The 12,895-nt window shown below is 59.1% G+C and overlaps 1 protein-coding gene across 8 annotated transcripts in view; it reads right to left on the bottom strand.

Annotated features, from left to right (window-relative positions):
* Positions 1–12,660, bottom strand: part of ASPSCR1 (ASPSCR1 tether for SLC2A4, UBX domain containing) — a 27,086-nt gene extending 14,426 nt beyond the window's left edge. For 4 of the 8 annotated variants that reach the window (XR_003309723.2, XR_003309724.2, XM_026455846.2 and 1 more), the window contains exon 1: positions 12,213–12,659. Coding sequence is in view for 6 of the 8 variants with exons in the window: in XM_026455846.2 (XP_026311631.1) it covers positions 12,213–12,623 (411 nt within the window). In the remaining 2 variants the exon portion in view is untranslated. Of the gene's footprint in view, positions 1–12,212 lie in introns of all 8 variants that reach the window. The other 4 variants (XM_026455844.1, XM_026455843.1, XM_031934307.1 and 1 more) reach the window with 2 other exon arrangements.
* Positions 12,661–12,895: the final 235 nt, after the last annotated feature.

Raw genomic sequence — 12,895 nt, 5'->3', positions numbered from 1 at the left:
CCGATCGGAAGCAGCCTCACTGCAGCCTGGGGTCAGGCTGGATGAGCGGCTACCACAAGGGCCCAGGCCACCTAACTTTCCCCCGAGAACAGACGGCGTCTGCAGCAGGGCTGCTGGGAAATGTCACTTGGCCGCCGAATGACAGAGGGAGATGCCAGGGGACCCTGTGTGTGGAGAAACTTCAAACACCCATCACCTTAGCCCCGAGCCTTCCCCCGGAGAGAGGCTTTCCATCCCACAGAGAAGAGGGACCAGGAAGCGGGAGCCGCAGTGGCGGGGCCTGGGGTCTCAGGGCTGCCCCGGCCATACCCAGCCCTGCTGACTGGCGAGCTCTGCCTGGCAGCCTGGCCCGCATTTGCAGCATCAGTGCTGCTGCCGTGCCAGGTGGATTCACTGAGATGTCTTTGGACGGAGAACAGAGGTTGGTGGATGAGACATCGTGAGGGAAAAAAGCAACAGCGACGGCCCTGCACGGGAGTCAAGCCCTGGCTCCTGCGGGGGCTGCCGTCGGCCGGAGCCCAGCCTCCTCGCTGGTGCCCGGAGAAAAGAAAGGGGCTGTCTCTGCAGGCCAAAAACGACGTCAACCTGGGGTGAGGCGTCCTGGAGCCTCCAACACAGGGAGGAAGAGCAGGAGGCGAGGAGAGACACAAGCACCCTCCTTTCTCTTTCCCCTCAATTTCTTATTTTGAAATATTTCATTCCACAGAAAGATTGCCAGACACAAAGTGAACACCCCTCACACAGACAGGATCGTCCGGCTGCATTCTCTTTCCTTCCGCTCCGGGGCAAACACGCACGCACACACGTGCACACACAGACATGCACATACACACACCTGCATGCACCCAAGCACACGTGCACATGCAAGGACATGCACACACACGCAGACATGTGTGCAGACACACCCACGGACGTGCACACGCAAGGACACGCACACACACACACACCCAAGCACGCACATGCACACAAAAGAAAACCACAGACTGTCCCCCAGGAACACAGCAGCATCTGCTGAGAAGAGGACCCCGGTCCCAGCTGCCAGCATCACACCGATGCCCACACATGGGGGAGGTGGCACTCACACACCCACGCTGGAGCTGTCCCTGCTGTCCCCACGTACCCGGGCAGTTTTCCCACACGCACTGTCATGCTGGGGCCGGAGCTGTGCCTCAGCCCCTTCCACGTCCCAGCAGGGGCTGTGTCAGCAGGACACCTGCACCCACCACAGTCTGACCAATTCCCTGTGCTGAGTGAGGTTCAGGGTGAAGGTTTCAGGGAGGAGATAACTGGATGTCGTACCACTGTCCCTACAAACGTCCCCACCTGGAACACTCCCGAGGGGAGGGCGGGCCAGCGGGGAATGAGGCCCCGACCTCAGCAGAGTGTGGGGGGCCCCAACCTGGGCTCAGCCTTGGTGGGGTCCTCCAGGTGTGTGACCAGCAGGTGACCCTGGGGGCCTCGCCAAGCCTCAGGAAGCCGCTGGGGTCGGTCTCAGCCAATAGGCTGGCCGAGAGCCGGGACAGAGCCTTCCAGAAGCCTGCATGGGGCTTCCTGTCTCAGATGAGGCCTCTCACAAGACCTGCCAACCCACAGGGCACACAGGCGCGGCAGCAGGAGGAACTGAACCACAGGCCAGCAAGAGCCGGGGGACCACTGCCCTGCAGGCCTCCAAGCCCAAACCCCAGGGTCCAGCTGATGCCCACTTCATGCGGCCTCATGTTTCCGCCATCCCGGCGCCCCCGCCCCACTTCTGAGCGGAGGCCGTGTTCTGCTCTGCCCAGCGGGCCAGGCCTGCCCCTGAAGAACCAGCAATATTTCCTGAGCACTCGGCACCCTCAGGCCTCCCGCTGCTCCCCAAAGCCCTTGCCAGCTCGGACGCTGCCTGCTCTGGCAGAGGCGAGAGCCCCGCGGCTGCTGGGGCATCCAAATGGCCGCTGACCCTCACCCAGCCGCGGACGGCCTCCCCTGGGCCGATGCAAAGAGGCCCAGACCCCCGGCCCCCGGCGGCAGGTCACAGGTCCGTGGGAGCAGTTGGGCTCTTCCCGACAGGTTCAGGAGACGGAGCCTGGAACCTTCTCTGCGCCGCTGACACGCACGGACACCAGTGCCTCCACCAGGAGCTTGGCATGCTGAGCCCGGCCTGGTTTCCGCCTCAGCACCCGGGCCCAGCTCCCGAAGGCCCCACACCCCCTTCTTCCCGGCCCTGCCCCTCTTGCTAGGCAGAGCCAGAGAGGTCTCAGAGGATGGGGACGATGCCAGAGACACGGCAGGGTCCAGCAGCCAGCACCAGTGCTCTCACAGGGGCTGTGTGTGCTGGGCTCCTCGGAAGCTCAAAATACGCCACAAGGTTGGGGTGACTATGGCCACATGACACACAAGGAGGCATGGAGCGTGAAGGGTCCAGCCGGCACCATGAGGGGAAGGGGTGCTGGCCTCTCAGGCTCCGTGGGTGGCCGGGCAGCTGTGAAAGACCCAACTCCTCCTGCAGGTGAAGCCCCCGCAAGCTTCTGCCCCTTTGGCCCCTTCCTGTCTCCTGCAAACCCAGGTCCCCAGCGGACCCCCAGGTCACAGCTTCCAGGAGGGCTGCACGGACTGGGCCGCAACAATGCTAACCACTTATCCAGACGCCCTGAAACTGGAAGGGGGCCGGAGAAAGGCCAGAAAGGACGGGCAGGACTGAGGACAGGGACGCTGTCGGGGATGCCGGGGGCAGCCCTCTGGGCGCGCAGCCCGATGACAGACGGTGCTGGGGCAGCCCCGGGCCGCTGAGCTGGGAAACCAAGGGGAGGGAGGCTGGGGGCTGTGGGGCAAGGGCGCCGGGGGCATGCACACAGGCCGGGACACTGCCCAGAGGTCTCCTTTTCTTGACAGTAATTTTCCAGGATGTGATGACACACAGAGGAAAAATGTGAACCCATTCAGAGGTGGCCCCAACCTCAGAGTTTCCAGCGTCTCTGAGGGTTTGTGTTTTTCCCTCCCGGCCTCCCTCCCTCTCCTGTCTCGGCCTGGCCTGCCCCACCAGGGCCCCGGTGAGAGGGAGTGTGGAGTTTCCCCCGGAGGCTCCGAGCTTAAATGAATCACTACGCCAGACACGGGCCAAACCTCCCGAGTTACTCAGCGCCCCGGCCACCCTCCGAGGCAGGCGGCGGAGCACGTGGACGCCATCAAAGGCCTGGGACGTGCACAGCAGGAGAGGCTGTGCCAGGGCGAGAGGCAGGCCTGGGCATGGACGCAGGCTCCGTGGAGACACCACTGCGACCGACGTGGACGGGCGCTCACACAGGACGCAGGTGGGACTGCCTCTGAAGACACCACAACTCCATGCCCAACTTTGACATCCAAAGCATGGGGAACACCCTCAGCACACATCCCGCCTGCACCAAGCAGAGGCCTCGGGCCTCGAATCCCACCCAGAGGAGACAGTGCCTCACCCAGGCTGAGCACAACATCCGCACCGATGCCCACGCTCTGAGCCTGCCAGTGAGCAGCCACACGGCTGGGGAGAGGCCAAAAGGAAGGCCCAAAGCAGGGATGTTTCAGTTTTGAGACAACGTCTTGCCCAGGCTGGAGTGCAGCGGTGCAATCTCAGCTCACTGCAGCCTCGATCTCTCAAGTCAGGCAATCCTCCCGTCTCAGCCTCCCAAGTAGCTGGGGCTACAGGCAAACACCACCACACCCTGCTAATTTTTAAATTTTCTTTGTAGAGATGGGGTCTTGTTACGTTGTCCAGGCTGGTCTCAAACCCCTAGGCTCAAGTGATCCTCCCAACTCGGCCTCCCAAAGTGCTGGGATTACAGGTGGGAGCCACTTTACCTGGCCAAGAAAAGTTCTATTAGGCCTCATGTTAGGGTGCGCTGGCTCAAACCTGTAATCCCAGCACTTTGGGAGGCCAAGGCAGGCAGATCACTTAAGGTCAGGAGTTCAAGAGCAGCCTGGTCAACATGACGAAAACTTCATCTCTACTAAAAATACAAAAATTAGCCAGGTGTGGTGGTGGGCACCTGTAATCCCAGCTATTCAGGAGGCTGAGACACAAAAATCTCTTGAATCCGGGAGGTGGAGGTTGTAGTGAGCAGAGATCACACCACCACACTCCAGCCTGGGCGACACAGACAGACCGTGCCTCAAAAAAAAAAAAAGTTCTTTTAAAAAGATGAAAACAGGCCAGGCGTGGTGGCTCACACCTGTAATCCTAGCAATTTTGGAGGCCGAAGCAGGCGGATCACCTGAGGTCAGGAGTTTGAGATCAGCCTGACAAACATGGTAAAATCCCAACTCTACTAAAAATACAAAAATTAGCCGGGCATGGTGGTGCACGCCTCTTATCCCAGCTACTCGGGAGGCTGAGGTAGCAGAATCACTTGAACCCAGAAGTGGAGGTTGCAGTGAGCTGAGATCATGCCATTGCACTCCAGCCTGGGCGACAGAGTGTGACTCTGTCTCAAAAAATAAAAATAAAAATAAGGCCGGGTGCTATGGCTCACGCCTGTAATCCCAGCACTTTAGGATGCCAAGGTGAGCGGACGACAAGGTCAGGAGATTGAGACCATCCTGGTTAACAGGACGAAACCCCGTCCCTACTAAAAATACAAAAAAATTAGCCGGGCGCGGTGGCGGGCGCCTGTAATCCCAGTTACTCGGGAGGCTGAGGCAGGAGCATGGCGTGAACCCAGGAGGCGGAGCTTGCAGTGAGCTGAGATTGCGCCACTGCACCCCAGCCTGGGCGACAGAGCGAGACTCCGTCTCAAAAAAAAAAACAAACAAAAAAAAGGTTGGGCGTGGAGGTTCACACCTGTAATCTCAGCACTTTGGGAGGCCGATGCAGGTGGGTCACCAGAGGTCAGGAGATCGAGACCAGCCTGACCAACATGGCAAAACCCCTTCTCTACAAAAAACACAAAAATTACAGGGGGCGGGCACCTGTAATCAATCCCAGCTACTTGAGAGGCTGAGGCAGGAGAATTACTAGAACTGGGAGGCAAAGGTGGCAGTGAGCTGAGATCGTGCCATTGTACTCCAGCCTGGGTGACAGCATGAGACTCTGTCTCGAAAAAACAAATAAATAAAATAAAATAAATATGAAAAGATGAAAATATAAAGCATGAAGTGCTCATGAGAAAAAAATCATTTTTTAATTTTAAAAATAAAAATATTTTAAAAGATGAAAATAGAGGTCAGGTGCAGTGGCTCACACCTGCAGTCCCAGCTACTCGGGAGGCTGAGATGGGAGGTCAAGACTGCTGTGAGCCGTAATTGCGCCCCTGCACTCCTGCCTGGGCAACAGAGCGAGACCCTGTCTCAATAAAAAAAAAAAGAAAAAAAAAAAGAAAAGAAAAATAAGAACAGGATTCCTGAAGCCTGGGCTGACCATGAGCCCGTCCGGAGCTGGGCAGGTTACGGTGTGGTAGGCGTGTGTCACCGTGGATAAAGTGTACAAACCCACGGAGAGGCAGGAGAAGCGGTTTGGCGAGGGGGCTCATCCGCGGGGTGGAGTCTGGAGGCTGCTCCTGGAGGAGCCAGGGAAGGGCTGACAGGGCCCCTGACCTGAGTTCCTGGAACAATCCCAACCAGGGGATCTTGGGTCCAGCAGGGAGGAGAGTCCAGGCCAGGAGGGGCCAGTGGGGTCTGCGCCCTGCAGCCGCCGACTCACCCAGCACGGAGCCCCCACACTCCCAGTTCTCCCCACAGCCCCAGCGGCGAGCACCCACCCCCACTCCCCGGGTTCCTCACTGAAACACAAGCGCCTGTCAGTCACCAGGCTTCTAAACAGCGGGACTCAGCCAGCCACCTGCAACATCGCTGACCCATCTGCCAGCCACGCTTCACGGCCATTCCAATCAAGGCCACAGGCTGCGCCTCTAGGGACAGCCTGGGCCCCGCCTCAGAGCCCACGGTTGTCCTCAGACACCCAGGAGGCATAGCAAGGACACGGGCCACCCTGGCCACTGACTGGGCTGGCCACAGGGACAGCACGGGCAGGAGCCCCTGGCCCCTCTGAGGATGCCTACTGGCCAGGGACAACAGCACCTGCCCTGCCAGGCACACGGGGGTCCCAGGCAGGGTGTGTTTACCACACCCAGTGCACGACCTGCTCCAGACCCAGCCTCCTCCCCGCTGGTTTACCCCCAAAACCCTGGGACAGGCTCCTCCCCGCCCCATGAGTCCCACACCAGCCGTTGGCCACGGAGGGCCGGGGGTGAGCAGGGGTGCTGAGGAAACCTCAGGCCCCGGCTCCAGGAGCAAGGTTCACCCCCGAGGCAGGCAGCAGGGCAGCAGCCGCCAGTCCGTGCGGGCAGACCCAGCCTTTGATCAGGAGCGGCCCTTGTGCCAGCTGCCGGGAGGCCGAGTCGTGGGGGGTGTCTGCAGGGACTGGCGTCCCAGCCCAGCACAGGGCTGCAGGGCGGCCTCCCGGCCCGTGGAGTCACTTCAAAGACAGGGCCAGGGGGCGCCGGGCAGCCCCAGCCTCTCCCAGCGCCCGGTTCTGATCGCCAGTAAAACTACCTTCTAATAATTAATGCCTGACATCAAAGGCAGGAACCGCCCGGGTCTGTGAACCACCCCGGGCCTCGGCCGAGGACCTGCCTGTATTTTCTCCTGTCTCTTTCTTCTGACTCTTTATTTAAATCCAAAAACCACACACAGGCAAAACATTCATGGGAAACTTGGAAACGCTTTTTGCTTACTAAAGTGTACCTTTGAAGTTCCCCAAAAAAGTTCTGTTTTGTTCCCTTCTCCCCTCCCCCCAGCACTGAAAGGACCCAGCAGCGGCATGTGGCCGCGGGCCCTCTGCGTGTGCGGCTGGCAGCCACGGAGGCGCGGGGCAGGCAGGACGCCCTCTGTCAATCAGCTGCCTCAGTCCCAGATCAAAGGCCCTCAGCACGCTGCGCAGGCCAGGCACACGCTCCCTCCCCTGGACCTCGCCTGCCAGCCGGGACCCCACCCCAACAGCACCTCCCGACGGGCGGGCACTGCTCTGGGCTGCGAGCCCCGTGCTCCACACCCCACGCTCCGCAGACAAGACCCGCCCTGGGCACGGAGGGAAGAAGGGGCTGAGGCCCACACCTCTAGATTGGGGGAACGTGACAGCCAGTGTCCCTCACACCGAGGGGAACGTGACAGCCAGTGTCCCTCACACCGAGGGGTCCCCACAAGACCGGGCCTAGAGGGGGTCACCCCTGCTCACCCACAGCACACACGTCTGTCTCCAGCCTGACTGTGGGTCGAGGGGCACAAGCGCTTCATGGGGACTCAGGTGTCACAGTGCAGAGTTCGGCCGAGTTCTCAGAGGGAGGACGGCGTGCCAACACCATCATAGTCCCAGAATGGACCCAGCGCCCTCACTCCCCACTCCCTTGTCCACTCAACAGGGACAGTCCCAGGACAGCCAGGGGGACAGAAAGCAGAGGGACTGGACCCTGACGTCGGGCTGGATGGAAGCCCCTACATCCGACATGGTGCAGACGCCCGGCCTCTGCCCTCCCAGGTGTGTGGCCAGGAGGCAAGTGGGAGGCGTGAGGCTGCTTCACTCAGAGGTGGCCAGAGGAGGATGAAGCAAACTCCTGACCTCACCTGAGGTCCGGGACACGGAGCACGAGCACCCAGGCACAGCCGAGGCCAGGGCTATGTGCACAGAGCCCTCCTGGCCACTTGTTTTCTTTTCTTTTTTTTTTTTTTGAGACAGAGTTTCACTCTGTCACCCAGGCTGGAATGCAGTGGTGCGATCTCAGCTCACTGCAACCTCTGCCTCCCGGGTTCAAGTGATTCTCCTGCCTCAGACTACCAAGTAGCTGGGATTACAGGCGCCTGCCACCATGGCCAGCTAATTTTTGTATTTTTAGTAGAGACAGGGTTTTGCCATGTTGTCCAGGCTGGTCTCAAACTCCTGACCTCAGGTGATCTGCCCACCTCGGTCTCCCAAAGTGCTGTGAGCCACTGCGCCCGGCCCAGACACAAATATTTTAAATGTCCACAGGAGATGGGGGCATGGGGGCCTTCCAGGCCCACTAGGTCAGCAGGAGCTCAGGAAGCTCTGACCCAGCCTCTGTGCTATGGCTGGCGGCTGGCAGCCTGGCCCTCGGGGGACACAAGGGCCGTGAAACAGCCTACTCCCATCCCTCACTGAGAGCCGCATGGCAGTCCCCCAGTCTGCCTCTTTTGGCACAAAATCCATAAATGCCACAAACACCCTAGTTCTGCAGGTGAGGAAGCTAAGGAAGTCAGGTGCCAGCAGCCCAGGTGCAGGGCTCTGATGCAGGGTCAGGACAGGGACAAAGGAAAAGTCAGCCACAGGGCCAGGGACCCCACAGACACGAGGTCCCCACGGTGTGGGGGAGGCATGAGACAGAGGGTCAGGCCACAACCCCACACAGGCATGCGCGGAGGTCAGCACCCGGCCGCCTGCCTGCACACGCTCCCCGCCGAGGGCCCAGTGCCCCAGCGGTGGGTGGAGTCTGCAGTGAGCAGTGGCCATAACCTTCGGAGAATTTCCAGAACCCAGAAAAGAGGGGCCACTGCCCAGTTCCCTTGTGAGCCAGGTGAAATTTGATTCCCAAACTGGATGAAGAGAGAGCAAGGAAAAAAGTCTGTCTCACTTACGAACACACAGGCACAAGCCAATAAAATAAAGCATACGGTCATCTCCATTGATGCTGAAAACACTGGAACGGTTCAACACCCACTTAAGATTGTTTTAAATGTCGGAAAGTTAGGAATAGTGACTTTCTCAGCTTGATAAAGGCTTTTTATAGCACACATCATCCTTGGCAGAGAAACTACTAGTAATTCCTGTTACAATCAAGACAAGGAAGGATGTGCACTAAGATCGCCACTATCCAAAAGCACCAGAGGCCCAGTCGCTGCAACACAGGAAGAGAAACGATGAGAGGAAAAGGGAAAGAGGTCTGCGGAGACCCCAACAGAACCCAAGACACCACTAGAACTAACAAGGAGTCAGTCAGTCAACAATGTAACGGGAAGCATGAGACTATCCATAATATTATAAAAAGTCACTTTCAGGCCGGTGAGGTGGCTCACAATTGTAATCCCAGCATTTTAGGTGGTTGAGATAAGAGGACTGCTTGAGCCCAGGAATTTGAGACCAGCCTGGGCAACAGAGAGAGACCTTGTCTTTATGAAAAATAAAAATAAATTAGGCCGGGCGCGGTGGCTCATGCCCGTAATCCCAGCGCTTTGGGAGGCCCAGGCGGGTGGATCACCTGAGGTCAGGAGTTTGAGACTAGCCTGGCCGACATGGTGAAACCCCGTCTCCACTAAAAATACAAAAATTAGCCGGCGTGATGGTGGGTGCCTGTAATCCCAGCTACCTGGGAGGCTGAGGCAGGAGAATCGCTGGAACCCAGGAGGCGGAGATTGCAGTGAGCTGAGATCACACTACTGCACCGCAGCCTGGGCGACAGAGCGAGACTCCTCATCTCATCTCATAAATAAATAAATAAATAAATAAATAAATAAATAAATAAATATTAGCCGGGTGTGTTGGCTCACACCTGTGGTCCCAGCTGCTCGGGAGGCTGAGGTGGGGGGATCACTTGAACCCGGGAGGCGGAGATTGCAGTGAGCTGAGATCCCACCCACTCCAGCCTGGGTGACAGAGCGAGATTCTGTCTCAAAAAAATAATAATTAAAAAAATAAATAAATTAGCCCGGCATGGTGGTGTACATCTGTGGTCCCAGCTACTTGGGAGGCTGAGGGGAGAGGATGGCTTGAGACCAGGAGGTCAAGGCTACAGTGAACCAAGATCACACCACTGTACTCCAGCCCGGGCCACAGAGCAAGACCCCTGTCTCAAAAAATTAAAAAACATTTGTGCCGCTGAATGGCACGCTCTCGAACCAGCCCCCTTGTAGGCGTTTTGGAAAAAGAACACCCGTGTGTGGCCGTGTCTGTCACTGGTGTCTCCTCCTCCCTCCGGTTCCAGCACTCCCACGCCTGTCCTCCCGCAAACTGTTCTCGGACCTCGCATCCAGCTCTGTCAGTGCGGGGCGGCCACTCTCCCAGCCTGCGTGGGGCCTCGAGGGCATCGGGGTTGGCTCTGGGCCCTTCTCAGGACACTCGGAGGTTTGGGGATCACCTGGTGGCTTTGGGGCCGTGTGGGGGGAGCGCAGGTGTGGGGGGAGCGCAGGTGTGGGGGGAGCACAGGTGTGGGGGGAGCGCAGGTGGGGTCCCTAACCTTCCCCACACACCAAGGGAGCAGAACACATGCTCAGCATCCATGCTGCCAGCCTGAGTGCTAACCGGCAGCAACGCGTGGCCACAGTCCTGGGCAGGAGCAGGCAATCAGGGGCTGGGCTTTGGGAGGAAGACCCAGCACCTCCGGGAACAAGCCCAAGGAGGAGAGGAGCCTGGGATGTTCCAAGAGCCCAAGGGACTTCCTGGGGAATCCGCAGTGATGCCTTCACTCCCACGGGGTGGACGGGTTTTGCGGTATTTCTGAAGGGGCCGTCGCCCAGTGCAGTCCCAGAAAGGTGGAACCCACACGAGTCTCCTGGCGAGGACGCCCACCAAGCTGTACCTCCGAGGAAGCCCACGGGAACACCGGGAAGGCAACTGGATGGCTCGGGGCTCCAGGGGGAAAATTCCACGTCAGCTTCCAGGCAGGAGTTGAGGGGTGGGTGACCCACGCCACGTGCTCCTCCTCTGAGCTCTGACGTGGCCGCAGTGGGCCAGGGAGGGGCCCTGCAAGCTCAGCTTGACCCAAAGCACCAGAGACAACCCTGGAGGCTGACGGCCAGCGGGCAGCACAGGGAAGGGGAGACGGACGTTGGTGCCGCGCAGAACCCCCAGGCACACAAGGCTCCGCACGGTCAGCATGATCCAAATGTGGGGTCGGCCAGGCGCGGCGGCTCGTGCCTGTGATCACGGCACTGTGGGGGGCCGAGGCGGGCGGACCACCTGAGGTCAGGAGTTTGAGACCAGACTGGCCGACATGGTGAAACCACGTCTCTAGTAAAAACACAAAAATTAGCCGAGCATGGTGGCGCACGCCTGTAGTCCCAGCTACTCGGGAGGCTGAGGAAGGAGAATCGCTTGGACCTGGGAGGTGGAGGTTGCAGTGAGCTCAAAGTGCGCCATTACACTCCAGCCTGGGCGACAAGAGCGAAACTCCATCTTAAAAAAAAAAAAAGTGGGTGCCTCAGTAAAGGGGGTTTAAAACCAGAAAAAAGGGCTGGAGGTGGTCGCTCACGCCTGTAATCTCAGCACTTTGGGAGGCCAAGGTGGGCGCATCGTGAGGTCAAGAGATTGAGACCATTCTGGCCAACATGGTGGAAACCCTGTCTGTACTAAAAATACAAAAAAATTAGCTGGGCGTGGTGGTGTGCACCTGTAGTCCCAGATACTCAGGAGGCTGAGGCAGGAGAATTACTTGAACTTGGGAGGTGGAAGTTGGGTTGCTGCGAGCCGAGATCGCGCCACTGCACTCCCACCTGGTGATAGAGTTAGACTCTGTCTCAAAAAAAAAAAAAACACCCCCCTGAGAAGCTAAGAACAAGCCCAGACCCTGCGCAGGTAGGAGGAGGAGCTGGATTCCAAACCAGGTTAAGAGTGGCTGATGCGTCCACCAACGCCACCACAACTCACCCTTTCCCTGGCCATAACCCAGAAGTTACCACCCCTTTTTTGGAGATTTCTGAATACCCCACCCCTGAACGTGCACGTAGTTAAGAGTGGATGTAAATGTGACCGTGGCCATGCCCTGAGCTGCTGCCCTCCATGTGCCACCCCAGGGCAGCCCCGCTCTGTGCCATATCACGGAGCCAACACGGAGCTGACATGGTTCCCGCCTCGTCATGGAGCCAACACAGCCTCATCCCAGAGCAGACACAGCCTCATCCAGGAGTGGACATGGTCTCATCCGGGAGCGAACCCAGCCTCATCCAAGAGCGGACATGGCCTCATCCTAGAGCAGACATGGCCTCATCCCGGAGCCCACACAGCCTCATCCTGGAGCAGACACGGCCTCATGCGGCTCCAGACAGAGCCACCATCTCAGTAAAGCTACTTTCTCTACCACCTGCCTACCCTTGAATCCCCTCCAGGGCAAAGCCAGAACCCTCCTGGCCGGAGCCCCACTTTCGGGTTCCTCTGCCCTGCATCACTGCCATGCCACCAGGCTGACCAGCTAAAGCCACGCAGGACTACCATGTCAGGAGAAAGGACGCCGCCAGGTCCCAAGGCCCAGGGCCCCTTTTACCGGCTCCGGCTCCCGCTCCTGCTCCTGCTCCTGCTCCTGCTGGGGATCCTGGCCCGACTTGGACTTCTTTGGCTTGGAGGGGACTCCAGGGCTGGAGAGGGACTTCGGCAACGTGACTGAAGATGATGTCAGAGGCCTTGTGGGCCCAGGAGGGCCCCCCAGTCTCTGTCCCCCGCCTGAGAAAGGAACAAAGGGGGCAGGTGCGGGCGCCCTCGTGCTCTGCTTCTCCTGAGTGTCCTCGCAGCAGGGCCCTGAGGTGTCCGCGTCCTCCCAACGGCTCAGGTCGCCACGGCTGAGCTCCCCAGACTCCAAGGGAAGTAAAGTGCTGGCGGCCGCCTGGCCAGCCGACACGGACGACACCGACGAGCCCAGGCTTCCTGGAGTCTTGTCCACAGGGTCGCAGCCCTTCATGACAAACCTGAGTGGGGCCAGAGGACAAGGGAAGCACCTTGTGGCGGCCCTGTCTGCCGCCTGTCCCGGCTCACCCTCTCCCATCCCATGCAACCTCCTGAGATCCACCTCCCCTCTGGGGGACACAGAGATGAGGCCACCGCAGCCTGGCCCCCACGCTCATAGGCAGGCAGAGGCTGCCAGGCACCCTCCATGACGAGGGCCCGGGTACACCTTCTCCCCACTTGCCACGTGTCCTTTCTCCTTTCCTTTGAGACCGCTTTTTTTTTTTT

The sequence above is a fragment of the Piliocolobus tephrosceles genome, chromosome 16, assembly GCF_002776525.5.
Source record: "Piliocolobus tephrosceles isolate RC106 chromosome 16, ASM277652v3, whole genome shotgun sequence".
Taxonomy (NCBI): Eukaryota; Metazoa; Chordata; class Mammalia; order Primates; family Cercopithecidae; genus Piliocolobus; species Piliocolobus tephrosceles.
The sequence above is the reverse complement of the archived record's forward strand: the minus strand, read 5'-3'. Positions and strand labels throughout refer to the sequence as shown.